The sequence below is a fragment of the Lampetra fluviatilis genome, chromosome 40 (genome assembly GCF_964198595.1).
Source record: "Lampetra fluviatilis chromosome 40, kcLamFluv1.1, whole genome shotgun sequence".
Lineage (NCBI taxonomy): Eukaryota > Metazoa > Chordata > Hyperoartia > Petromyzontiformes > Petromyzontidae > Lampetra > Lampetra fluviatilis.
Window position 1 is genome coordinate 5,549,554 of NC_136314.1, and position 27,445 is coordinate 5,576,998.

Genomic DNA, 27,445 nt, shown 5'->3' on the forward strand with positions numbered 1-27,445 from the left:
CTGGTTGTAATTACTGTCGCACTCAGATCGTACATCGTGTGGCTACTTGGCTCTCCAACACACAACCGGTGAGTGCTGCCACTCGTGTAGTGACGTTGATGAGGGTGTCACTCCGATGTTCCCGTCGGGCATTGAGTTGAGTGCGACTGTGCACAGCCTGGGACCTCTCTCTCTCTGCAGGGACCGGAGAGCGGGAGTCCTGGTGAGCCCGAGAGGGCACGTGACCGGGACAGGGGAGCGAGGGGGGCCCGAGGGACACGTGACGCTCGGTCGAGATCCTTCGGGGAAGGTCTCGAAGGGGGCGTGGCCCAAGGCGGAGCGAGGCCACGCCCACGAGCACCAAGGGGCGGTGTAGTTACCCTGTTAAAGTGGTGTCGTTACCCTGTTAAAGTGGTGTCGTTACCCTGTTAAAGTGGTGTCATTACCCTGTTAAAGTGGTGTCGTTACCCTGTTAAAGTGGTGTCGTTACCCTGTTAAAGTGGTGGTTACCCTGTTAAAGTGGTGTCGTTACCCTGTTAAAGTGGTATAGTTACCCTGTTAAAGGGGTGTCGTTACCTTGTTAAAGTGGTGTCGTTACCTTGTTCAAGTGGTGTCGTTACCCTGTTAAAGTGGTGTAGTTACCCTGTTAAAGTGGTGTCGTTACCCTGTTAAAGTGGTGTCGTTACCCTGTTAAAGTGGTGTAGTTACCCTGTTAAAGTGGTGTAGTTACCCTGTTAAAGTGGTGTCGTTACCCTGTTAAAGTGGTGTCGTTACCCTGTTAAAGTGGTGTCGTTACCCTGTTAAAGTGGTGTCGTTACCCTGTTAAAGTGGTGTAGTTACCCTGTTAAAGTGGTGTAGTTACCCTGTTAAAGTGGTGTAGTTACCCTGTTAAAGTGGTGTCGTTACCTTGTTAAAGTGGTGTAGTTACCCTGTTAAAGTGGTGTAGTTACCCTGTTAAAGTGGTGTAGTTACCCTGTTAAAGTGGTGTAGTTAACCTGTTAAAGTGGTGTCGTTACCCTGTTAAAGTGGTGTCGTTACCCTGTTAAAGTGGTGTAGTTACCCTGTTAAAGTGTGGTAGTTACCCTGTTAAAGTGGTGTCGTTACCCTGTTAAAGTGGTGTCGTTAACCTGTTAAAGTGGTGTAGTTACCCTGTTAAAGTGGTGTAGTTACCCTGTTAAAGTGGTGTAGTTACCCTGTTAAAGTGGTGTAGTTAACCTGTTAAAGTGGTGTCGTTACCCTGTTAAAGTGGTGTAGTTACCCTGTTAAAGTGGTGTCGTTACCCTGTTAAAGTGGTGTCGTTACCCTGTTAAAGTGGTGTAGTTACCCTGTTAAAGTGGTGTAGTTACCCTGTTAAAGTGGTGTAGTTACCCTGTTAAAGTGGTGTAGTTACCCTGTTGGGGTCGTTAGCCCTGTTGGGGCTGTGTAATAATCGTGTTGCCTCCAGGCCAAGCGTGTGCCTCTGTGTTCAACACCACACCGGCAACGAATTGGCGCGTTCTGTTTACGTGACAAACCTCACTAATCGGCGGGTTGAACGACACATATTTATGCGATCTAACCCAAAGAACACCCGTATTATGGATGATATTGGTCGCGAAGGCGACTTACGTGTTAAACTGCGGAGTCAGATTTGCACCGATGGCTGCCACGGGGAGGGGGGGGCTCTCCCGTGCCAGGCGCTGAGATGCTGGGGGGGGGGTGGATCTCTCCGAGTGACAGAGGCACCGTGAACAGCAGAAGCATGACGATACACGATGACAACCCGCAGTGTCGTCAGGGGCGACACTGCGGGTTGTGGCCTGACATGAAGAAGGGCCATTTGCCCGAAACGTCGACGATTGTTTTCCCCGTTCAAGGCCACACTGCGGTGGTGACGAATGAGCTGTTGTCGCTGTTTGCGTTCGTGCAGCAGATCACGAAATATTTAATTGAAGTGGAAATATAATGATTGTTATTAAGCTCCCATCTCTCCTCCACTGCCTTGCGGTTGTAGAAGCGGCGGGGGACGAGGCGGGGTTTTAGGAGGGGGCGGGAGGAATGTCCGCCCCCCCCACCCGCGTCTCGACATCGCGAAGCTGAGCGGCAGTGGAAAATTCCACCCAGCCCCGCCCCCTCCTGCCTCTCCCTTCTTACCCCCCCACCTATCCACGCTGCTTATCACTGAGCCCCCTCCTCCCCCCCCCTTCATAATCCAAGTCCATACGAAATGCCCCCAGCCCCTCCCCTCCATCCCCCAGCCCCCCCCTCCATCCCCCAGCCCCCCCTCTATGATCAACATCGCCTCCTCCAAAATTCCCCCCCCTCCCCGCAGGCTCTTCCCCCCACAGCCCCGCCCCCTGCTGCCCACAGCCCCGCCCTGCCATTGTATTGCGGGGCCACGTGATCCGCCGTTATAAAAAAAAAGTCGTCATCGTGGAAAAACCCCGCACAATTAACGCCACGTGGTTTGCGCGCACGTGGGTCGGTGTGTGTGTGCACCTAGCCTGGCACAAGCGCCGTGGTAACGTCACCGCCGGCTCAGTTTGGCGATCCTGCGGCTGTTGTTGCCGCACAGTCTGCGTGAACACACGCACGAACACACAGGCACGCGTGAACACACGCACGAACACAGGCACGCGTGAATACACGCACGAACACACGCAAGAACACGCGCGCGTGAACACACAGGCACGAACACGCGCGCGCGCTGATAGCTCCGTACCACTTGCGCGCGTGCCACTCTCTGCGCGCGTGCCACTCTCTCCGCGTGCCACTCTCTTCGCGCGTGTCACTCTCTCCGCGTGCCACTCTCTCCGCGTGCCACTCTCTTCGCGCGTGCCACTCTCTCCGCGTGCCACTCTCTGCGCCGTCGTGGACGGGCGACTCCCCTCGTGGTTGTCGATGCGGAGCCGTTATGGACTCGCGGCGATGTCACGACAGAATTTTAAAAAATGTAAATTTGTATTTAACGGTTCTCACCAAATATGTACGGCAGTCAAGTGTGGACAAACATCCCCCCCCCTCATCACCCTCCTCGTATAGCCCGAGCAGACTGTTGGGGAAAGTGCTTTTAGCGAATACCGATGAAGGCCGGGGCGATGTGGCCAACACCACGCACGGCCGTCTTTGTCTCGCTCGTGATGTTTACACACCGCGCCAGGTACTCAATCTGAGGCTGAGTCGACCTAGGGGAGGACCGGTTCAGATATTGGTCACCGATGTTGGCCGTGAGCTGGAATCGGAACTCGGATCGACGGGTTCGCAAGCTCAGCGCGCCGACCGCTGCGCACGTGCACGCGCCGTGTACCAGCCACGCGTCTCCACGTGCAGAGGGCATCGCGTGACGCGATGTGTATACCACGTCGTGTGCACGTCGTGCGTGAGGTTGCATGTAAAGTGCTGACACACCAAAGTCGTGGCCATCGGTGGCACACTGCTGATTAGTGAACGCAGTGGCCTCTAGTGGCCGGATGGGGTTCACGGAACTCCAAACACATTCACCGGTCGGCTGCGTTCCTGAGCATGATGGCAAAGCTGCAAGATGTCCACGAGCTAGATAACAACGTCGCGATCTGCTGCCGGCCACGCCGAGAGGGCTCCAGCACAACACACAGAGACAGAGTTCGCGTCGTGTTGCTGCTCCTCCGTTGCGGGAGCGCAGGCTTCAGTGGTTTTACTTGATGGGTCAACAGTGCGGCTTGCATAGCCACAATCGCACGACTCTGGCTCGTGTATTTAGTTTTCCATGGTGGCATCACCAGTGTGTTCGAGGAGGAGGTGGAATGTCAAAGTCAGGTGGTTGTGTCTACAACGAGGTGTTTACTCTGGACGTCCCCGTTGTTTCAGGCGGCTCGTCAGCAATTGAACCATGCGCTTAGACAATTTACATTACTTTTCTGCTATAAATGTCAAAATGATAAACCATATTGTTGAGCTTTCATTTGTGGCGAGGTCGCTTTTGAAAAATCAGTCAATACCTCAGTGGGCTATGCCTGGTAGGATGAAGATGGTTCAGTTTTATTTGTATGTTTGTTGAGTGATTTGTTTATATTTCTTGTACTGTTTGTTGTTGTAACGTCCTTACCCGCCCCGACTGGACATCTGTGAAAAAGAGGTTTATAGCTCATCGGATTCCTCCAGCATAAATACACATTCTAATTACGATTCGTTTGGACCTGAGTGAGATAGCAGGAGGGTCACCGCAACAGCGCGCACCCAGAAGGGCGATCGGGACGTGAGTCGTTCGCGGCGAGGTTTCATGTTGAGGTCTTGGTTGATGATGGTTGCAGGTGGTGGTTGTCGTTGGCAAGAAAACCTGTCAACTCCCTCGCAGTTTACGCCATGTCCCCGTCGATATTGGCAGAATGTCCACCAGAACGGGGAGCCGGGGGATCGATGTTGGCCTCGGCGTTCGCGGTTGCTGCGTACGAGCTCCTGGAGCTCCTGGAGCAGCAGGCACCCCCAGGGTCGCTCCTGCAAGCTGCTGCTGCTGCAGCAGGCCCACTCTGGATTTAGTCCTACCACGAATGTTTTTACGTGGGGTTTAAAGGTCAGGCTCCAATCCATGATGACTGCTAGATCGCCTGGGAACAATGGGCTACCAGAGGACACATTAATCGTGGCATTTGCTGCGCAGTTGTTCACGTGGAAGGGCGCTTGAGGTGGTTTTGGAAAGATTTGACCAGGCTCCAGTGTCGGAAACATGCCTCCAGTAAAGTGAAACCAGCTGTTAGCGCGTTGGCAATGTTCTCGAGGTTTGTGCCCTTTGCAGTAAGGGCTGTGTCACCTGCATTACGAACTTGTGAGATGATGTACGTGGCAGGTCACGTTATAAATGCTAAATGGTGACGGTGCCAGTTCCGATGTACACGACTTGATGATGAATACGGGTCCATCACCCCACACTTCACCATGTCTCTATTTGCACGTTGTCCCGTACCTTGCTGCCCTGAGCTCATTGGGTGGCCCCAAGGTTGTAAATACTGGCAAAACGTCGTAGTCAGATTGTAAATATTGTGGTGTGGCACTCCAACACACCGGTTAGTGCTGTACTAGTGACGAATAGGCCACGTGCTGTTGACGTGACAACCCTTACCAGTCGGCTGTGTCAGGTGGTGGCGGGTCTAATGACACATTCATATATTTACGCCATATTATCCAAACAACCTCTATTATGGCCCCAGAGTGTTTCAGAGAGACAGGGAGAGAGACAGAGAGCACTCGCGATTAACACCACGGCCTAGCCCGGCGTTATGGAATTTGTCTTAAGAGGCCACACCCCTGCTGATGATTTCTAGAACATTTAAATCGGTTCAAAAGGGCGATGTAAACATGTTGGTACAGATGCCACGGGCTGATGAGGTAACAATCGCGAGTCCTGATGCCATCACTCGGTGGTGGTGATGACGATGATGGGCACTTCCTGCCAGCGGCTTGGCATGGCGCGTGGCGCGTGGCCGACACATGCCTCGTCATGCTCCACACAACCGCGTTGCGTCGTCTCCGTGACACAACCGCGTTGCGTCGTCTCCGTGACACAACGCGGGGTGTCGTCAAGGCCGTTACGTGACCGAGGCTGGGAAATGAGGGAGTGGTTGTGGGGGGGGGGGGCGGTCGTGGGGGGCGGTCGTGGGGGGCGCAAGGCGGGGGGCTCCACTGAAATCCATGTTCGAGTCGATAAAGGCGCAGCTCTGCAACTGTCCGCCCGCGCCACTGTTGGCGGAAGATTGCTCCGCCAGGGCGTTCGCTCTGGAGAGAGAAAGAGAGCCTCTCGTGAAGGGTGTTTTTGGCCTACTTCTCCAAGTCTTGGCCGCACGTCTCGGAAAAAAGAGGTGGGAGCTACCCACTCCATCACACGCAACCTGCCAATCACACACTACGCATGGTGTGCACAGTACACCCGTGTACACGCGTGTGCTGGGTCATGCTTTATGAACAGAGGTGGGGGGGGGGGGGCGGGGGTGTGGGGGGGGGAGTTAAATAAAATCGCCTCCATTGTTTCAACTGCCGCGCCGGGAGATCGGACCAATCCGTCGATCTCTCGATTGCAAGTCCCGTGCGCTGCTCTCCCGCTGCCAACCCGCCGCTGGACTGGGCAGCTCTCCCCCCCTCCCGCCCGGAGGGGCAGCGAGGAACCGTTGATCATACTTCACCAGCCCTGTCCCTCTGCTGCCCGCAATCCCCAACCACACCTCTCCATGTCGCCTCTGCCAAACGCTGTCCAGGCTGAAACCTGCTTAGCTTCCGAGGTTTGGCACATACCGGATGGACGTGCGTAAGGGTGGGGGGGGGGTTAAATATTTCCTTCATTTAACCAAATGAATCACCTCCCACAGGTTACGAGCAACACGAGTCCTCCTGCTACCAGGAGACGCGTTCCTGAGTCAGCAACCACCGGAGCGATTGCCTCCGATAGCAGTGAAGTGGCAACATCCGCCAACCACCAGTCCACTCACCCCCCACGTCACCCATGCCCCCACACTCCGCGTCACCCTCCTCCCATCTCACCTGGCCGACAGCCACCACAGGGGTAGGGCGCCGCCCCACCCAGGAGGAACCAGACGAGAAGGCAGCAGCAGCAGCAGCCACGCGGTGAGGAGCCAGCGCGAAATCCCCCCCCCCCCCCCCCCCATCAAGCTCTGCGGTTTATCTATATACGAGGAAACCAGAGCTACAGCAAAAAACCCACGTGTGAGAGGGATAACACTATATCCCCGTACAGATGGAAACAGATGGCGATTATTCCACTTGCTGTCCTGGCGAGCTAGGGTATGGCTTTACAACGCCCACCCACAGGGAGTTTCACAACATCCGTGCGGTGATCCAACAACCCTCGCTGCTGCCGCCACAGTGCTGGATGATCACGGCATCATCACCGACGGGGGGGGGGGGGGGGGTTCGTGACGAGGCTGGGTCCATCTGCTCGGTGAACTCCAGAACCGGGTCTCGCCACGGGCGGGCGAAACCCCGATTTGAACTCATGCCCTCAGCAGTGCCAGCTGCCTCCGACACGGCCATTGTGAACCCACCGACCCACCTGGGAGGTGCGTGTGGCAGAATGAAATTGGAGAGCGGTGGCGTGGCGGTTCGTGCGCTACGATATCCGGCAATTTGATTTCGATTCCCGCTCACAGTTACCAACGCGAGTGACGATTACCAGAACCAGTCCTAAGCCTCCTCTCGGTCGACTCGCTCTCAATTGAGTACTTGGTGCGGTGTGTAGCAAGCATCGCCGCGATGGAGACAAAGGTGGCCGGGCGTGGTGCTGGCAACCCGTCCCCTCGTGTGCCATGCTGGCCTTAATAGGTGCTCGCAAACATCACTTGCCCCTACAGTCTGTGGAGGCGAAACGGGGGATTTTTTGTCTTTGTCAGAGAAAGAAGAGGCTTATCGCAGCCGTCGCTCAAAGGTGCGATGGACTTTCAACAGCACCTCCATCTCTTCTCTGTCGACCTGGTCAAGACCTAAGATGCCATCAAGGGGCAAGGGCTTTTGGTTATTCTTGATGCTATTTGGGGTCCTTGACCCCTCTGCTCACGATTCATGAAGAATGACGCGATGAAATTTCGATCTAAAGCTTTCGTGACTGCAGGGATTCATCTTCTTGGTTCTTTCGGTAAAGTCACGTAGAAGGGAAATAAAAATCAAACGTAATAAAATTACAGGTGAAGAAACAGAGCTGTCGGAAAGACAGCGTCCTAATGAACACCGCCAAGCTTGGCAGCGTATATTTAAGCTGGTCGGGAGGAGGAGAGCGCCTTAACAAAAGGGTTTACATATCAACAGCGGAATTAAGCATATTGATGGCAAATGCAGATATGGGATTAGTCACTCCTTGTGGAATGTGTAGGTGGTGGTGGGGGTCTCAAAGTCACATTATGCTCGAGTATTATGTAGGATTAGCTGTGATAAAGGGAGGAAGTAGGATTAGCAGTATCAAGCTCGTGCATTGTGTGGGCAACAAAGAAGGGAGGAGTTTCTAAAGAACTGCAAATGCCCAACTACCAGATGATAAACTACATCAATGTTGATGTAGTGTATATTTTAGTTTTTTTTTATCGGTTCACTATATGGTAGTCATTATATAGTGTAGCTTATACCCAGTTACTTAATGTTAATAGCTCAGCTTATTGAGCACATTGATTATATTGATGTAGTTTATATTTAGTTTTTTCACACAGGTGTATTATCTGGTAGTTGGGCATTTGCAGTTCTTTAGAAACTCCTCCCTTCTTTGTTGCCCACACAATGCACGAGCTTGACACTCCGTGGTTACGATTAAAATCCCCCTCCCTTTATTACTGCCAATCCTACTTCTCCCTTTTATGACTGCTAATCCTACATAATACAAGAGCATAATATGACTTTGAGACCCCCCCACCCCCTACACATTCCACAAGGAGTGACTAATCCCATATCTGCATTTGCCATCAATATGTAAACTTCTTTGTCAAGGCGCTCTCCTCCACCCGAACAGCTTAAATATACGCTGCCAAGCTTGGCGGTGTTCATTAAGAAGCTGTCTTTCTGACAGCTCTGTTTCTTCACCTGAGGACAGCTGCTTGTGTTGTGGCCGAAACGTCGTGATAAATGTAATTTTATTATGTTTGATTTTTATTATTTCCCTTCTCCGTGACTCTACCGAAAGAACCAAGACGACGACGACGCGATGATGGTTGCGCACGCCTTGGGGGTCGCGAGCGCAGCTCCCCGGTTCACAAATCGCCGGTGGGACATTGGCGCCACTTAGTGGCGAAGGGCGGTAGTTGCTGTCGCCTGGGTGAGTGTCACCTGGGCGAGGGTCACCTGGGCGAGGGTCACCTGGCGCGAGGGTCACCTGGGTGAGTGTCACCTGGGCGAGGGTCGCCTGGGTGAGTGTCACCTGGGCGAGGGTCACCTGGGCGAGTGTCACCTGGACGAGGGTCACCTGGGCGAGGGTCACATGGCGCGAGGGTCACCTGGGTGAGTATCACCTGGGCGAGGGTCACCTGGGTGAGTGTCACCTGGGTGAGTGTCACCTGGGCGAGGGTCACCTGGCGCGAGGGTCACCTGGGTGAGTGTCACCTGGGCGAGGGTCACCTGGGCGAGGGTCACCTGGGTGAGTGTCACCTGGGCGAGGGTCACCTGGGTGAGTGTCACCTGGGTGAGAGTCACCTGGGCGAGGGTCACCTGGGCGAGGGTCACCTGGGCGAGGGTCACCTGGGTGTCACCTGGGCGAGGGTCACCTGGGTGTCACCTGGGCGAGGGTCACCTGGGTGAGTGTCACCTGGGCGAGGGTTACCTGGGTGAGTGTCACCTGGGCGAGGGTCACCTGGGCGAGTGTCACCTGGGCGAGGGTCACCTGGGCGAGGGTCACCTGGGCGAGGGTCACCTGGGCGAGGGTCCTGGAATCCACACAGCCTCGAACACCGCCACAAGGTAGGAGAGTCCAGACACAGTCACTACGTTCGGAGATTTAATAAATTACAACAGAGGCGCCTCAGGTAACCGTAACTCTCCACCGTAATCAGCCCACTCACCGCACTCACCGCACTCACCGCACTCGCACCACTCGCACCACTCGCACCACTCGCACCACTCGCACCACTCGCACCACTCGCACCACTCAACATACTCGCTGCACTCACACCACCCACTGCACTTGCCACTCTCACCCCACTCGCCACTCTCACCCCACTCACCGCACTCACCGCTCTCACCCCACTCGCACCACTCAACACACTCGCTGCACTCACACCACCCACTGCACTCACCACAATCACCCCACTCGCCACTCTCACCCCACTCACCGCACTCAACATACTCGCTGCACTCACACCACCCACTGCACTCACCACAATCATCCCACTCACCCCACTCAACATACTCGCTGCACTCACCGCTCTCACCCCACTCGCACCACTCAACACACTCGCTGCACTCACACCACCCACTGCACTCACCACAATCATCCCACTCGCCACTCTCACCCCACTCACCGCACTCACCCCACTCAACATACTCGCTGCACTCACCGCACTCACCCCACTCGCACCACTCAACATACTCGCTGCACTCACACCACCCACTGCACTCACCACCATCATCCCACTCGCCACTCTCACCCCACTCACCGCACTCACCCCACTCAACATACTCGCTGCACTCACCGCACTCACCCCACTCGCACCACTCAACATACTCGCTGCACTCACACCACCCACTGCACTCACCACAATCATCCCACTCGCCACTCTCACCCCACTCACCGCACTCACGCCACGAACTCCGCACGCCACCGCACGCCCTGCGTGGATGCCGCTGCCGCGTCCCCCTCTGCCCCCGTCCCCCCACCTGCGCCCTCCGGGTCAAACGGGGCCCCTGGCGCAGTCGCGCACGCGCTCTTCCTCGTCCGCCACGGGGGGGGCGCCCCGCGAGCGGGGGCGGAGCGGGCACCCCGTCGTCACGGGGGGCGCGGGGCCCCCCCGGGCCCGGAGGGAGCGAGCGTGGGCGCGCTCGCAGGCCTCCACGCTCCGCACGAACCAGGTGCGGTCCACGATAGCGGCCAGCAGGTCGGTGCGCACCAGGCAGACGCCGAGCAGCGAGGCGGTGGGCACCGGGGAGCAGCGCGCGCTGCCGGGCCCTGCAAACACCTGCACGGCGCCCGCACGGCGCCCGCACGCAAAGGGGAAAAACCATCATCCCCCCACCGCGTCGCCTTCAACGGATCGTCCGGGGTAATGGGAGGTGCTCGCGAGCGGCGCCTAGAAAGGCCATCGCGGCACACTGCGGTGGGAATGCGGTCGCCACCCGCGCCGATGTTTACACGCAGGGAACCAGGTACCCATTTGATGCCGAGTCGACCTGGGGGAGACCCGGCATCACCAGGCCAGATATACGTGACCAGCGTTGGCCGTGAGCGGGAATCGAACTCGGGTCGCCAGCTTCGAAGTGCAGTGCGCTAACCGCTGCGCCACTGCTCTCCGCACACGTGTACACGTGCAAGCAAACATGAACGTCTTTGTGTGCACGCGCATGAACAGACAAATGTACACGGGAAAGCATGCAAGAGCGCACCCGTGTATATTGTTGTGGATGGTATGAGTGAGTGATGTTGATCGTGTTGTTGTTGGTGTGAGTGAGTGATGTTGATATTGTTGTTGTTGATGGTGTGAGTGAGTGATGTTGATCGTGTTGTTAGTAATGGTGTGAGTGATGTTGATCGTGTTGTTAGTGATGGTGTGAGTGAGTGATGTTGATATTGTTGTTGTTGATGGTGTGAGTGAGTGATGTTGATCGTGTTGTTAGTGATGGTGTGAGTGAGTGATGTTGATCGTGTTGTTAGTGATGGTATGAGTGAGTGATGTTGATATTGTTGTTGATGGAGTGAATGATGTCGATCGTGTTGTTGTTGATGCTGTGAGTGAGTGATGTCGATCGTGTTATTGTTGTTGGTGTGAGTGATGTTGATCGTGTTGTTGTTGTTGGTGTGAGTGATGTCGATCGTGTTATTGTTGTTGGTGTGAGTGATGTTGATCGTGTTGTTGTTGATGGTGTGAGTGAGTGATGTCGATCGTGTTATTGTTGTTGGTGTGAGTGATGTTGATCGTGTTGTTGTTGTTGGTGTGAGTGATGTCGATCGTGTTATTGTTGTTGGTGTGAGTGATGTTGATCGTGTTGTTGTTGATGGTGTGAGTGAGTGATGTCGATCGTGTTATTGTTGTTGGTGTGAGTGATGTCGATCGTGTTGTTGTTGATGCTGTGAGTGAGTGATGTCGATCGTGTTATTGTTGTTGGTGTGAGTGATGTTGATCGTGTTGTTGTTGATGGTGTGAGTGAGTGATGTCGATCGTGTTATTGTTGGTGATGGTAGCAATGTGATGGCGATGTCCCACCTGTGGGTTGACGATTGTGTTCCCGTCATCGGGGCGGATGTTGTCGTCGATGAAGATGTGGTGGACGCTGGGGTCAAACGGGTCCACCCACAGGGGCTTTCCCCCCTCGCTCGTGAAGCCGTGCCTCGCCCACCTGCGCCGCAACCACAACCACAATCACTACCACTGCAATCACAATCACCAAAATCACAATCACCACAATCACTACCACCAACAACCACAGCCAACACCACCACTACAATGGCAACCGTGATACCACAACCACAAAGAGGATCTTGTCTGCAGACCGGACGACAACAACAACAACACAGCAACCAGGAGAGCGCTCTTCGGGTGAGTGAGTGCTTCGACCAGAGAGTCAGTGAGTGAGTACTTCGGCCGGTGAGTGAGTACTTAGGCCAGAGAGTCAGTGAGTGAGCGACCATATGCGAGAGTAGATGACAGGGGAGTCAGCGATTGGGCAAACAAGCACGTGGACGAGCGTGGACGTTGGCGAGCGACGGGGCGAGTGAGCGTGCCTACCCAGGTGAGCGAATTATGGGCGAGCGAGCGAGCCAAGTTGGCGAGTACACGGGTGAGCGAGCGAGCAAATCTAACGACTGTGTTGGCGAGTACACGGGTGAGCGCGTGGGGGAGTGCGTACCAGCGGAAGTCGTCCTGCAGTCCGTGCACGCCGACGAGCGCCGAAAGGACCCTGTATGGAGCTCGCCCGTCCTCCCAGCTATTCACACTCGTCCCCTCCATGCTCAGAGTCACCCCCCGGGGGCCCGGGCACACGCTCCCCACCTGCACGGCCACATCCACCTACGGGGGGCGGGAGGGGGCAGGCGGGCAGAGTTGGGCACGGAACGGTGGCGGGGGGGGGGCAGTAATCTGTGGCAAGAGTCAGGGCAAGGAGTCAAGGTGGTTGTGGTGTCGGTGGCATTGGGGTCACAGAGGACAGTGTCGGGGTCACAGGGGTCGGGATTGAGGTTGGGTATTGAGGGTTGTGGTCAGATTTAACGAGGTCAGGGGGGTCGGGAATAGTGGCAACGATTCGGGTCGAGGCCAGGGAGGTCGAGGCTGGACAAGGGTCGGTATCAGGAAGTGTGGTGAGGTCGGCGAGTTCGGGGGTCGGCGAGGTCACCGTCGGCGTCGTAGACTTCGAGCCGTGCATTCGCCGCTCACGGCAAAGGGAACTCAATCGCTGCACACGGGGCAGCAGAACAGGCGGGTTACGGCGGCTACGAATCGGGGAAGTGTGTCAAAGGTCAGAGTTCGGGAGTCGTTCCCACGTGTGAGCACACCCGCCGCTGGGCGAGCTGGGGGAAGTCCGGGTGGTGTCCGTTGAGGGCGCGCCGCACCGCGCCCAGCGCCGCCTCCAGGTCGGTGCCGAACGTGCGCAGCACCAGGCCGAAGCCCGGGCGCCGGCGCGTAAGCCAGCACAGCAGCTCCAGGAAGCCGGGCAGCAGCAGGTGGCACGGGCGGCCGCGGGGTCGGCGGGTCCCCCCCTCGCTGCCTGCGAGAGACGGGGGGTCAGGGCCGAGGCTTGGGGGGGCGGGGTCACGGTCGGCTGCGTCCTCCGTGGGGGTCTGTCGGACGAGGTCGGGGCACGTCGGGTAAGTTCAAGCGAGGGCAGACGAGGTTAAGGGTCAGCAGGAGGTGGTCAGGGGAAATTATTTGAGGTCAGGGGTGAGCGGGAGGGGCGTGTAGTAGGCTTGAGCGGGGGGGGGAGCAGCAGGGGTGAGCGGCAGCATTGAGCGGGAGGGGTGAGCGGGAGGGGTGAGTGGGAGGGGTGAGCGGGAGGTGTGAGCGGGAGAGGTGAGTGGGAGGGGTGAGCGGGAGGTGTGAGCGGGAGGGGTGAGCGCGAGGGGTGAGCGGCAGTGGTGAGTGGGAGGGGTGAGTGGCAGGGGTGAGCGGGAGGGATGAGCGGGAGGGGTGAGCGGCAGGGGTGAGCGGCAGGGGTGAGCGGCAGGGGTGAGCGGGAGGGGTGAGCGGGAGGGGTGAGCGGGAGGGGTGAGCGCCGCACCTCCGGGAAGGGTGAGCTTGGGGTCGTCCCCGTGTCTCCACTCCAGCCGTTTAACCGCGCTCCTCACCACGGCCTCCGTGCCCCCCAGGGCCCCCCACTCCTCCAGCAGGGGGGCCACCACGGGGTCACTGCTCAGGGGTTCCCCCTCCTCTGTTAGGGATGAGAGGCGGAAGGTGGGGGCCACAAGCACGGCTCGGATGAGTCAAGTGGGGCCGTCTCTGGGTGCCATTGCCACGGTGCGCCTCTCCCACGCCTCTCTGCGCACCTCCAGTCGGTCTGTTCCACGCTCGTTGCCTGATCACGGCGGAGTTCAAGACGCGCGTGGCGCAGCAGGCGGAACGAGCGACACGTTGGGGCCATCCGTCCCACAACGGTTCGATTGACCGAGCACGCGCGCTTTGGGGTAACGACAACCCGACGCGGGCACCCCCAGCGGCAGCTGTCCCCGTGCGGCACGAGGCGACTCGTATACCCCGTCAACCCACGCGGCGAAATTGAGTGAAACGATTTGTTCGTTTCTCCCTTGTGATGGGACTTTGCCGGGTGAACGTTGCGATGCACAAGGTAACAAGGTAACAAGGGCACAGGGTGACCGACCAGGTCCGAGTTGGGTGTGTGACGAGGTGGGGCACTGACGAGGGGTTCACGGCGCTACTCCGCCATGATCGATGCTGCCGTGTAGTCGCGGTCGAGGAGCTTGCGTCTTAAAACCCACTACGGAGAAGGCCCGTTGCCCGAAACGGACAATACCGTATACGCGTCATTAACATAATCTGCGTCATTAACATAATCTGCGTCATTAACATAATCTACGTCATCTGCGCGGCCACGCCCCCACGGCGGGCGCCTCGCGACAGGCGGGCCGCCTCCTCACCAAGCCGCAGGCGCAGGAAGTTGGCGAGCGCCTCCTCTGGGCCCTGCGACGTCACGGAATCGGCCACCACCACCGTGTTGTTGAGGTCGACGTGAAGGACGAGCTTGGGCCTCCACCTCGTCCCCTCGTCCACCTCCTCCTCGTCGTCCGCCATCGCCTCCCACGTTATCCGACGCAAACCTCGAGCCGGCTTCTCAGCAGGAATCGATTCCTTCGATGTAATTCGTAACGTCGCTAATCGATTCTTTGTTTTATACTTTAGGGGAATCGATTGTCTCGCATGAACCGCAAAGTGGAATCGAATCGCGTCGCCCTTCAGCTTTTTGCGTCGCGCCGGAAATTGGCAGCGCGCGAGGGGGGGGGGCGGAGCTTGTCAGCGAGTGACGTCACTCGTTAACATAATTTGCATACCGCCTTACGTCAGCTGCTGGGCTTTACTAATCGTGGTGTTTATGGCAAAACCGGTAACCGGTTAAATGTGGTGGGGTAAAGAGTGGGTACGGTTCACATACTAATTAACATTCTACTGTGCGAGACTTAACAGATTCTCCAAATGGTTACCGGTTTACGACCCAAGCCTGGCTGTGCTGATGAGACCTCAGCAGGTTGAATCCAGCCCGGAGCTGCTTGCCGCATCGCTCACGACAGCCACGAGGCGCGTTCACTAAAACACTAAAGTTGTTTTTCTTCTTGGTTCTTTCGGTAAAGTCACGTAGAAGGGAAATAATAAAATAATAAAAATAAAACATTTAATAATTCTCACGACGTTTCGGCCACAACGCAAGCAGCCGTCCTCTGACAGACCTGTTCTTCACCTTATTTTATTGTTTTATTTTTATTATTTTATTATTTCCCTTCTACGTTACTTTACCGAAAGAACCAAGAAGATGAATCCCTGCAGTAACGAAAGCTTTAAATCGAAACTAAAGTTATTTATTCACATATAGAGTGTAGTTTTACACAGCTGCTGAGAACAGTAGGCCCAAAGGCCCGAAAACGTAAAAATGACCAGCAACAAACAGCGCTATCAAAGTTGTAATAGATCATGAAGAGTGTAACCTGTGTCTAATGGGTGAATGAATGGGTGGGTGAGTGGATGGGTGGGTGAGTGGATGGGTGGGTGAGTGGATGGGTGGGTGGGTGAGTGGATGGGTGGGTGGGTGAATGAATGGGTGGGTGAGTGGGTGGGTGAGTGGGTGGGTGGGTGAATGAATGGGTGGGTGAGTGGATGGGTGGGTGAATGCTGAGGATGACGCCGATAAACAGGAACACTTGGATTCGAGAGCGCACACGCGGCTCGACAACACCGCATTGAACTTCAACGGGCAGTGGCTAGGCCATGACGACGACGACGATGAAGCGAGCATGGGGACGCGTTTCGCGTCGCTGTTGCACGTTTCTGACAGCGCGGTTCCCTCCCTTCAACTCTCCCTCTTTTAGTTGCGACAAAACCAAAAGGCGGCGGTGCAGACTCGTAGCCGTAGCTCACGCGTTGTCTGGCGCGTCCTGCTATCGTTGTATGATGTGTGCTGTCGCTTTCGTTTGCGGCCGTCAAGCGCCCCGTTTGTTAGTGGTGCAATATCCCCCGTGTCCCCCGTGTCCGCAATGTCGATGCTTCTGTCTTCGCTGCTCCTGCTACTGTTCTCACGAACCACGGATCACCCGTGCAACATACCTGGGCAACTGGCGAAACGGGATCATGCGTGTAACGAATCAAATAAACTTTATACTCAATTATTATCACCCCCCTCTCGATTTGAAGCTTTCGTGACTGCAAGGATTCATATTCTTAGGTTTTTTCGGTAAAGTCACGTAGGTAAAACATTAAAATTAATAAAAGTAAAATAAAATAAAAATCACGACGTTTCGGAGGCAACACAAGCTTCCGTCTTCAGGTGGAACCGTCACAGCCACGACAGCTGTATCAAGTAAATGAGAGATTACAAGAACTACCACTCCGTATATATAATGGTTGGAGAGGGGAAGGACCAAGTACGGCACGCTTAGTCACAAACCGGACCTCTCCATAACAAAGGCTCAGCCTTTTGTTATGCAGTCTATTCTTAGTCTTAAGCCTCACCTTACCATATTAATAAAAAGTGTGCCGTACTTGGCCCTTCCCCTCTCCAACCATTATATATACGGAGTGGTAGTTCTTGTAATCTCTCATTTACATGATACAGCTGTCGTGGCTGTGACGGTTCCACCTGAAGACGGAAGCTTGTGTTTCCTCCGAAACGTCGTGATTTTTATTTTATTTTACTTTTATTAATGTTAATGTTTTACCTACGTGACTTTACCGAAAAAACCTAAGAATATTATCACCCTCGTTTACCCAGCACAGCCTCACCGATCCTCAAGACTGTTTCAGGAGGGTTCTGCCAAATGTTTCGCAGGAGGGGACTATGATCGCAACGTACAGGATATCTGCTATACATGCATAGCAAGTCTGTGGGTCTCTATAGGTTCCTATATGAGTCTTTCGGTGTGGGAGACTGTCAGGGTAGTTATATGGGTCTCTGTTCGAGTGTGTGGGTCACGATGCGAATCTAAGGCCAGATGGTGCAGGTAGGCCATCAGGGTGGATCTTGGAGTTCGCTGTGGGATTCGAGCAGACAGAGCGCGTTTGTAGCGGTGAGGTGCGGTGATGGCTTAATGTGGGTGCCAGGTTGTCGCATTGTAAGCAAGTAGGGCCTGGGTTCGATCCCCATCGCAGCTGTTATTTTGCGTAGAGTTTTTCCTGTGAATGGTTAATACCACACCAGAGTATTAACCAGGGTGGCCGCTGGATTCGAACCGTGTAAACCCTCTGCCCACAAGCGGCGAGTGCACTACCACTGGGCTGCGTCACTGCCCTGACGAGCGATGCACGAGTCACCTACAAGTCCCCCTGCTCCATCATCAGCTTCATATCCTGCGGCTGCAGATGCTGCTGCTGTAGCTGTTGCTGCTGCAGTTGCTGCAGCTGCTGCAGCCTCTTGACGTAGGCGATGAGCGCGCAAGCCAGGCTGATGCCGATGAGCTGAGGACACACGAGGAGACACTCAAAGACGCGGAAAAACACACGAAGACACGGGACACAGGGAGACTCAGGGGGGACGGGGAGACACGGGGGGACGGGGAGACACGGGGAGACACGACGTCCCGAAACGTCCAGCGGCCAGCAGCAAGCAGCGCTATCCAAGTTGTATGAGATAAGAGCGCCTGGACACAAGTGTCTTGCATTGAGCAAGGTTTTTGTTATTGTGAGAACTTGGGGGGGGGGGGACGACAATGATGATGATGGAAGGAGAAGGGGATTCCAGAGTAGAGCAGTGAAAGGGAAGATGCAGAAAGAGAAGCGTGGTGAACTGCAGTGTGGCGAGTGGGTGGGTGGGTGAGTGGTTGAATGGGTGGGTGGGTGAGTGGTTGAATGGGTGGGTGGGTGAGTGGTTGAATGAGTGAGTGGGTGGTTCCGCGAGTCAGTTTTTCAGTTTCATTTATTTGGTGTAGCCCTGTGAGCCATTTGGCTCTTGAATCGGGTGCAACCGCAACAAACAAAAAACATGAACAATAAAATATCTTAAAGTGACTATGCGCAAACAGAAAAATCCAGGAAAAAACTGCAAAAAATCTTCCAGAAAAAAGCACCATACACCAACGCTCTGTGCAAAAATCCCAGTGGGATGCAAGTCAAACAACCAACCACAAGACAACTTAGATTAAATTTCGATTTAAAGCTTTCGTGACTGCAGGGATTCATCTTCTTGGTTCTTTCGGTAAAGTCACGTAGAAGGAAAATAATAAAATAATAAAAATAAAACATAATAAAATACAATTCTCACGACGTTTCGGCCACAACGCAAGCAGCCGTCCTCAGGTGAAGAACAGGGCTGTCGGAAAGACGGCATCTGAATGAACACCACCAAGCTTGGCAGCGTATATTTAAGCTGGGTTAGAGGAGGAGAGCGCCTTGACAAAGGAATTTACATATCAACAGAGGAATTTAACATATTTATGGAAAATGCAGATATGGGATTAGTCACTACTTGTGGAATGTGTAGGTGGTGGTGGGGGGTCTCAAAGTCATTATGCTCGAGTATTATGTAGGATTAGCAGTGATAAAGGGAGGAAGTAGGATTAGCAGTAATAAAGGGAGTGAAATTTTAATAGTAAGGAGCTGCAGCAGCCAAACCACCACGTAAATATATATATAAACTACATCAATATCAATATACTCAATATACTCTCCAATAAGCTGAGCTACTAACAGTAAGTGATACATTACACTTAGATTAAGCCATCATTCTAACTCTGTACTACAACAAACAAACATGGCCAAACCAAACAACTTTTCGAAATCACCAAAATGAAGCCATAAAAGCAATGTAAGAGTGACCATAGGAACTGTGAGTTTCTTGATGTGAGAAGAAACATAATAAGGAGTGGAGAGTGCCAGGGAGCATGACACGAGCAAATTAGTATTTTTTTTGTTCCTGGGTAGTAAGTGTGATTTTCTAATTGCGTATGCCTCAAAAGTAGAGAAAATGGCGATTACACTGGTCAACACACTTTTTCTGGCATAAGGTATTTCAACGGTTTTAAGGTTATTTTGGGGTGCTGATTCCAAATCTGGCATCAGTTTTTGTCTATCACATCAGGTTTTTGAGATATCACATATTGCATTTTCAATAAAAACTGCGGAAGAAAAATATTAAATAAATGTGGATATCTACATAAAATGATATTATAAACATACTATCCTAAAAATACAGCACCATATTTTAACACTAAAGCAGTCACTGACTCACAACAACTTGCAATCATAAGTGACAGAGTTAATTTCGGGTAAAATCAATGAAAATGGGGTATGCCGATATCATAAAAAATTAACCCGTAAAAACAAAGTTTTTCACTATAAATCCTTTATATGCGTGGCGGCTAGAGTCCTCTCGTCCTCTGGCTTGAGATGGCTGCCACCTATGGGTCAGATGATTGCCTGCCACCATTAAGCAATTGGTAATTAAATATAAAAAAAAAAATTCCTAAAAAGTGTAAAGTAATGGAAATGTTTTTTCACGAAAATAAATTGTCACGCACAACGAGTCTGTGTGCAAAATGTCAGCTCGATTGGATCACGGGAAGTGGGTTAAAAAACGACCGAAAGATTTGCACGGTCGTAAGCGCGCAGGCAAGTGTAGTAGGTTCCAGGAGACTTGGACGACGTAGTTGGAGGCACACTTATTTATTAACCACAAGGTACATAACAGGCCGAGATGTACAACACTCAAAGGGGTATCGGCCCCTTCACCCGTCTAACAGGGAGATCACACAATCTATGTTACGGCTAGCCTACTCCTAGGTCCTCCACTACAGGGCTAGGGGAGGCTAACTAACCCAGCTCTGGTTAAGCTGGGATTACGGCACCCTGAGTCCCCAGACCGGCTCTTACAAGAGCATCGGCTCTGGGCTCTTGGGGCCACGCCACTGGCTTGCCCTGAGAAGGACAGCGATCCAGGGGAGTCCCAGGGCCTATCTAGCCGGTCTTCTTGCTTCGCTGGTTAAGGCTGAACACTGCACCCCGAGCCCTCCGGCTCACCGCCTCGTATAGCAACTCCCCCACTGAGGGGTGGGGCCGGGGGGGATCCCAGCGCCGTGTCAGCCCCCCAGGCTCAACGGTGCGGACGTGGATGTAAGCACCTCTCGGCGTACGGGCATAACCACGCCCAGTGTGTTTGTTTGCCCTCCGTAACACCTCTACACAAGCAAGCAAGCAAGTGAACTTAATATAAAGGATTTAAAAGTGAGATGTGATAGAGCAAATCTGAGATCAGATTTGGAATCAGCACCCTGAAATTAGTCTAAAACAGCTGCAAAAGTCCAGGCCAGAAAAAAAATGTTTCTCTTTTGTTTGACCAGTGTTATTCCACACACACTTCGCTTTTGTGACCAGGACAGTGATATTTTGAAATTTACATATTTTCCAGAACATTCCAGATAGATTCAGTGCTGAGTAAACTTGGAGAAACTTATAGAACATTCTAGAACTTTCCAGTAATATAAATAGTCGTAAAAATACAGGGGGCATAAGCCCACCAGTTCAGTTTAGTTCCATCTGCCTAAGTGGATACATATCTGCATTGTTCTGAGATGGCATCAAGAGGCTGCAAGCATCCGGCAGACGCATTTTGCGATGTCTGCCGCCAATATATCAAGACAAGAGCGAAAAATGACTCTGTGAAAGCACCTGCTAAGATGTGTGAGGCCTACAAGGCATATTTTGGCATGCCTGTCGGGGCTCAAGCAAACCCTGGGCATTCCTGATGGGTCTCCAAGGCGGTTTTACCAAGTTTCCCTGCTATCTTTGCCTTTGGGACAGCAGGGACACCAAGGCGCACTACCACAAGCGGGACTGGCCACAGCGGACCGAGTTCTCTGTGGCGAGGAACAACGTTAAGTGGTGGACCCCCAGAAGGTGCTGATGCCACCACTCAACATCAAATTGGGCCATATGAAACAATTTGTCAGAGGTATAGATAAGGAGTCGGCAGCCTTCAAGTACCTTCAAGACTTCATCCCTAAGTTGTCTGAGGCAAAGGCCAACGCCAGTGTCTTCGTCGGACCACAGATAAAGAAGATCCTGGAGTGCAATTAATTCCCCAAGAAGCTCACTAGTAAGGAGAAAGCGGCTTGGGACAGCTTTGTCGCAGTGGTTCGTGGCTTCCTGGGCAATCACAAGGTCGAAAACTACGTGGAGCTGGTTGAGACTCTGGTGAAGAACTATGTCACAATGGGCTGTAGGATGTCCCTCCAAGTCCATATCCTTGATGCTCATCTTGATCAATTCCAGAAGAACATGGGAGCGTACTCGGAGGAGCAAGGCGAGTGCTTCCACCAGGATATACTGGACTTTGAACGCCGCTACCAAGGACAGTATAATGAGAACACGATGGGAGACTACATTTGGGGGCTGATCCGTGAAAGTGATTTACAGTAAATCGTAAATCTTGAAAGACTACTCACTTCTAAATCTTTTGTAGTAATTTTTGTATTACTTTAGTATAAATATAATTTTGATTCATGTTGTTTTTCTGACTTTATGTGAACAAAAAGACACAAATTCCCCCATTTTCTCATAGAAAATAGGTACATTTCAAAATATCTCTGTCCTGGTCACAAAAGCAAAGTTTGTGGTGAATAATATCTATTTTCTGTACTTTTTGGGCATAAGCAATTACGAAATAACACTTACTACCCAGGAACAAAAATTGTGTTACATAGTGTAATCATAATAGCCCTGCCAGAGCCAGTGGTGAAAATGACACATTCCTATGCAAGGGGTGAGTCCATCTCCAAGACAACCACTGTCGACTTTTATCGACTCCCGAGGAGGGAGTGGGGCACCAAGAGGCGGTGGGGCTGAGATGAACATACGAGAGTCATAAGGGGTGAGCAGTGACGGTGTGGAGGAGCTGTAGCCGAGGGGCAGCACACAAGGCAGCTCGGTATAAGAGGTGCTGATGATAATACTGCTGATGGTGATGTTGGTGACAGTGACGATGACAATGACCACGATGATGATGATGCTTCTACTGCTGACGATGATTCTTCTGTAACGACCCTGATGATGCCACTGCTGTTGACGACAATGGTAATAATATTGACGATGCTGCTGATGACTTTGATGTCGATGTCACTGCTGCCGATGACGTTGAACCTGTGGCACAGCCGGTCCGATGGCGCTGCTACCCCGCTACCAAGAGGAGGAGAAGGTTCGAGCGGCAGAGCTGCCGACGAGCACGGCGGTGGCGAGGTACCTGCAGCACGGCGAGACCGAACGCGAGGCCCAGCAGCAGCAGGAGGTTGGAGTCGACCCACCGCTCCACGCGGCCCAGGCACCCCTCGGTAAACACCGGGGCTCTGGCCACAACACCGCTGCCACCACCACCGATGCCACCACCACTGCCGCCGCCACCACCGCTACCGTCCGGCAACAACTGGGCTCCATAGCCACACATGGTGTTCATCACCACCTGCACAACGATACCACCCGATGGAAAAACGCACCGCCAGTGGGGAGTGAGCCACATCACCCCTGGTGCTCAAGCACACAACCTGAGCTAGCACACACCGCCAGGGTCAGCAGCAACCAGAAGGGGCAGCCACCACCAGAGGTCAGAGGTCAGCCACACCACCAGAGGTCACCCACCACCAGAGGTCAGAGGTCACTCACACCACCAGAGGTCAGCCACACCACCAGAGGTCACCCACCACCAGAGGTCACCCACCACCAGAGGTCAGATGTCAGCCACACCACCAGAGGTCACCCACCACCAGAGGTCAGAGGTCACCCACACCACCAGAGGGCAGCCACACCATCAGAGGTCACCCACCACCAGAGGTCAGCCACACCACCAGAGGTCATCCACACCACCAGAGGTCACCACACCACATCACCGAACCAACGTCACCACCACTCCTGAGGTCCACGCGTGACCTCCGAGCCCCCTTCGTCCCCCCTCTGACCCCCCCACCCTGGAGCCTCCTCACCTCCCCCTGGATGGGCACGCAGCACGAGTAGGGGACCCCACAGCGCTCGGGGCTCGGGTTGTCTGCGGAGCACTGGAAGTACCGGCTCCGATTCCAGTCCAGGCGGCTCAGAGCCCCACAGCACAGGAACTGGGGGGGGGGAGGGGGGGGAGAGAAGGGTAGGGGGGGAAGGGACAGGAAGTGGGGGGGGGGGACAGGAAGTGGGGAGATGCAGTGAGGAGTGGAGGTGGTGATATCGATGAGGTGAGGCTGCAGTCGTGTAAGTGATGATGATCTGTAGTCCACCTCTCTCTGCATGTAGTCGATCTGGAGACGACGATGCGGATGATTATGACGACATAGATGATGACGACATAGATGATGACGACATAGATGCGGACGGCCCACCTCTCTCTGCATGTAGTCGATCTGGAGACGACGATGTGGATGATGGTGACGACATAGATGATGACGACATAGATGATGACGACATAGATGCGGACGGCCCACCTCTCTCTGCATGTAGTCGATCTGGAGACGACGATGCGGATGATGGTGACGACATAGATGATGACGACATAGATGATGACGACATAGATGATGATGACATAGATGATGACGACATAGATGATGACGACATAGATGATGATGACATAGATGATGACGACATAGATGCGGATGGCCCACCTCTCTCTGCATGTAGTCGATGGCGTTCTGCAGGTCGTGGTCTCCCCGGTACTCCTGGATGGCGGCGTGCACCAGCTCGGTGACGCGCGCTCGCACCTACTAAGCACGGGGGGCACGTGACTTGGGGGTCATCGGGGGGGGGAGCATGTGGGGGGGGGGCGTATGTGACTTGGTGGGGTTGCAAGGAGGGGGTTTGGGGGGGGGGATAGCTACGAGGGGGGTCTCACCGACCTTGGTCTTAAAGATGAAGGCGATGACCCCTGCGGCGAGTTGAGCTGTGAACACCACACAGAGTGTCCCTGTGAACTGGAGACACGGGGGACACGGGGACAAGGGGGGGGCACGGATAGACACGGGAACACGGGAGACATGGAGGAGACGGGGGACATGGGGGGCACGGGAGACCACGTGAGTGTATAATTGAGTGTATAGGTGAGTCTCGAGGTGAGTCCGGGTGAGCGCTCACCGTGTACAGGAGGCACGTGTTCTCCCTGAGCGCCCCCCACGCAGCCGCAGAACGCGAGCAGGAAGGTGAGAGCCCCCACCACGAGGAGCAGCACGGCAGGGTCCCCCACCAGGGAGCCCACGGAGCCAGCTGCGGCACACAGACCCCCACTCACTCACACAGACCCCCACTCACTCACACACTCACACAGACCCCCACTCACTCACTCACACAGACCCCCCACTCACTCACACAGACCCCCACTCACTCACACAGACCCCCACTCACTCACTCACACACACAGATCCCCACTCACTCACACACACAGATCCCCACTCACTCACTCACACAGACCCTCACTCACACAGACCCCCACTCACTCACTCACACAGACCCCCACCCACTCAACCACACAGACCCCCCCCCCCCCACTCATTAACCCACACAGACCCCCACTGACTCACTCACCCACACAGACCCCCACCCACACAGACCCCCCCCCCCCCCACCCACTCACCCACACAGACCCCCCCCCCCACTCACTCACACAGACCCCCACTCACCCACACAGACCCCCACCCACCCACACAGACCCCACCCCCCCCCCACCCACCCACACAGACCCCCCCCCCCCACCCACTCACCCACACAGACCCCCCCCCCACTCACTCACACAGACCCCCACCCACTCACCCACAGACCCCCACCCACCCACACAGACCCCCCCCCCCACTCACTCACACAGACCCCCCCCCCCCCCACTCACTCACACAGACCCTCCCCCCCACTCACTCACACAGACCCCCCCTCCCCACTCACTCACTCACACAGACCCCCACTCACTCACACAGACCCCCACCCACTCACCCACACAGACCCCCACCCACTCACCCACCCACACAGACCCCCCCCCCCCCACTCACACAGACCCCCCCCCCACTCACACAGACCCCCCCCCACTCACTCACACACTCACACAGACCCACCACTCACTCACCCACATAGACCCCCACTCACCCACTCCCACCCATTCACCCACACAGACCCCCACCCACTCACCCACACAGACCCCCCCCCCCCACTCACTCACCCACACAGACCCCCACCCACTCACCCACACAGACCCCCACCCACTCACTCACACAGACCCCCACTCACTCACCCACCCACACAGACCCCCACTCACACAGCCCCCACCCAGTCACCCAACCACACAGACCCCCCCCCACTCACTCACACAGACCCCCCCCCCCACTCACTCACACAGACCCCCACTCACTCACTCACCCACTCACCCACCCATTCACCCACACAGACCCCCACCCACTCACCCACACAGACCCCCACCCACTCACCCACACAGACCCCTACTCACTCACCCACCCACACAGACCCCCTCTCACTCACCCACCCACACAGACCCTCCCCACTCACTCGTGTACCGAGATGACGCTGATAGTGTTGTTGTCATGATGATGTTGCTGATGGTGATAATGATAACGATGTTGCTGATGGTGATGATAACGATGTTTCTGATAACGGTCTTGCTGATAATGATAACGGTGTTGCTGCTGATGATGCTGCTGATGGAACCCCCCCACACTCACCGGCTCGTTTCTCCGTCCGTGCATACACTCCGACTGCAACCAGCAACGCCCCGACAACCTGGACTCACCCAGATTCACCTGGTGAACGACTCACTCACCGACACTCACACCCAGTGTTGATATTGTTGGCGGCGGCGGTGATGCTGATGTTCGTGTTGATGGTGTTAGTGATCTTGTTGTTTGCTGGTGATAGGAGCTTTGAGCAAGTTGAGGAATTCACCCTCAGGGTTGGGGCGAGACGAGACACGGAGGGGAATGCGCCGCTCACTCACGACGCGTGGACTCAGGGACACAACAAAGATCCCCCGTGTAGCCTTGGCAGGCTGTTGGGGCAAGTGGTCTTAGCGAGTAGCACTTACGAAGGCCGACACGGCACACGAGGGGGTGGGTGGCCAGCACACCACGCCCGACCGCCTTTGTCTCCCCGGTGGCGATGTTTTTACACACCAGGCCAGGTACTCGTTTGAGGCTGAGTCGACATAGGGGAGGCCCAGTACAGGTTCAGATAACTGTCACTGGCGTTGGCCGTGCGGGAATCGAACCCGGGTCGCCGGGTTCGTAGCGCAGCATGCTCACTGCTACACTACCGCTCACCGCAACTCAGGTACACACACACACATGTACACGTGTGTGCGAGTGTGCTCAAGTGTGTCTACTCAGATGAGTGTATTTAGGTATGCACGTGTACAAGCGTGTGCACAGGTGAGTGGGCATGTGTACAGGTGAGTACAGGCGAGTCTTGTACAGGTGAGTCTGTGTACAGGTGTGGGTGCACAGGTGATTATAGGTGTGTGTACAGGTGTGTGTGTACAGGTGTGTGTACAGGTGTGTGTGTACAGGTGTGTGTGTACAGGTGATTATAGGTGAGTGTGTACAGGTGCGTGGGTGTACAGGGTACGGGGCGAGGTGGTGTAGCGGTTCGCGCGCTGCGCTACAAACCTGGCGAGCAGAGTTCGTTCCCGCTCACGGCCAACACCGGTGACGATTGTCTGAACCGGTCCTGGGCCTCTCCTAGGTCGACTCGGCCTCAAATGAGTACCCGGTGGAGTGTGTAAACATCGCCACTGGGGAGACAAAGGTGGTATTGTCCACCCACCCCCTCGTGTGCCGTGACCGGCCTTGAAAGATGCTCGCTGACAGCACTTGCCCCGAAAGTCTCGTGAGGCTATACCGAGGGGGGGATCTTTGTCAGTGTTTTGTGTACCCAGGCAACCCCTCCTCACCCAGAAGACGAGATTGAAGACGAAGAGAGTCCATTTCACGCAGCATCTCACGTCCACACCCGGGTCGCAGCCCATGCCGGCAAGGGAGGGGGGGTCAAGAGTGGCAGCAGCGGGCAGCGGAGGGCAGCAGCTGGGCAGGAGGAGGCGGCTGGGCAGGAGGGAGGAGGCGGTGCGGCTGAGGACCACGAGGGGCGAAGGGCAGCGGAGGCAGAAGCGGCACGTGGAAGGATTCCCACTGGGGCGGTTTGAGGGTGTGGAGCAG

The 27,445-nt window shown here is 54.8% G+C and overlaps 1 protein-coding gene and 1 pseudogene across 2 annotated transcripts; both read right to left on the minus strand.

The window, feature by feature from the left end:
• Positions 1-9,238: 9,238 nt before the first annotated feature.
• On the minus strand, positions 9,239-14,930 carry LOC144946170 (uncharacterized). The gene is made up of 6 exons (XM_078874972.1): positions 14,714-14,930; positions 13,840-13,989; positions 13,118-13,329; positions 12,475-12,635; positions 11,832-11,964; positions 9,239-10,589 (listed from the first exon to the last, which is right to left on the minus strand). Exons 1-6 carry the CDS (start codon positions 14,865-14,867, stop codon positions 10,305-10,307), a joined length of 1,095 nt encoding a protein of 364 aa, XP_078731098.1. The 5' UTR covers positions 14,868-14,930; the 3' UTR covers positions 9,239-10,304.
• A 2,077-nt stretch (positions 14,931-17,007) lies between these two features.
• On the minus strand, positions 17,008-27,364 carry LOC144946284 (tetraspanin-33-like; annotated as a pseudogene). Its single transcript, XR_013639796.1, has 8 exons — positions 27,184-27,364; positions 25,961-26,018; positions 24,375-24,503; positions 24,140-24,214; positions 23,909-24,004; positions 23,243-23,371; positions 22,510-22,725; positions 17,008-17,735 (listed from the first exon to the last, which is right to left on the minus strand). The product of XR_013639796.1 is annotated as a tetraspanin-33-like (transcript).
• Positions 27,365-27,445: the final 81 nt, after the last annotated feature.

Coding starts and splice junctions, on each gene's coding strand:
- LOC144946170 (XM_078874972.1), bottom strand. CDS start 14,867: ATGGCGGACGACGAGGAGGAGGTGGACGAGGGGACGAGGTGGAGGCCC. Junction 11,965..12,474: donor CTGCAGGACGACTTCCGCTG/GTACGCACTCCC, acceptor GTTGCGGCGCAG/GTGGGCGAGGCACGGCTTCA. Junction 10,590..11,831: donor ACACAATCGTCAACCCACAG/GTGGGACATCGC, acceptor GGCGCCGTGCAG/GTGTTTGCAGGGCCCGGCAG.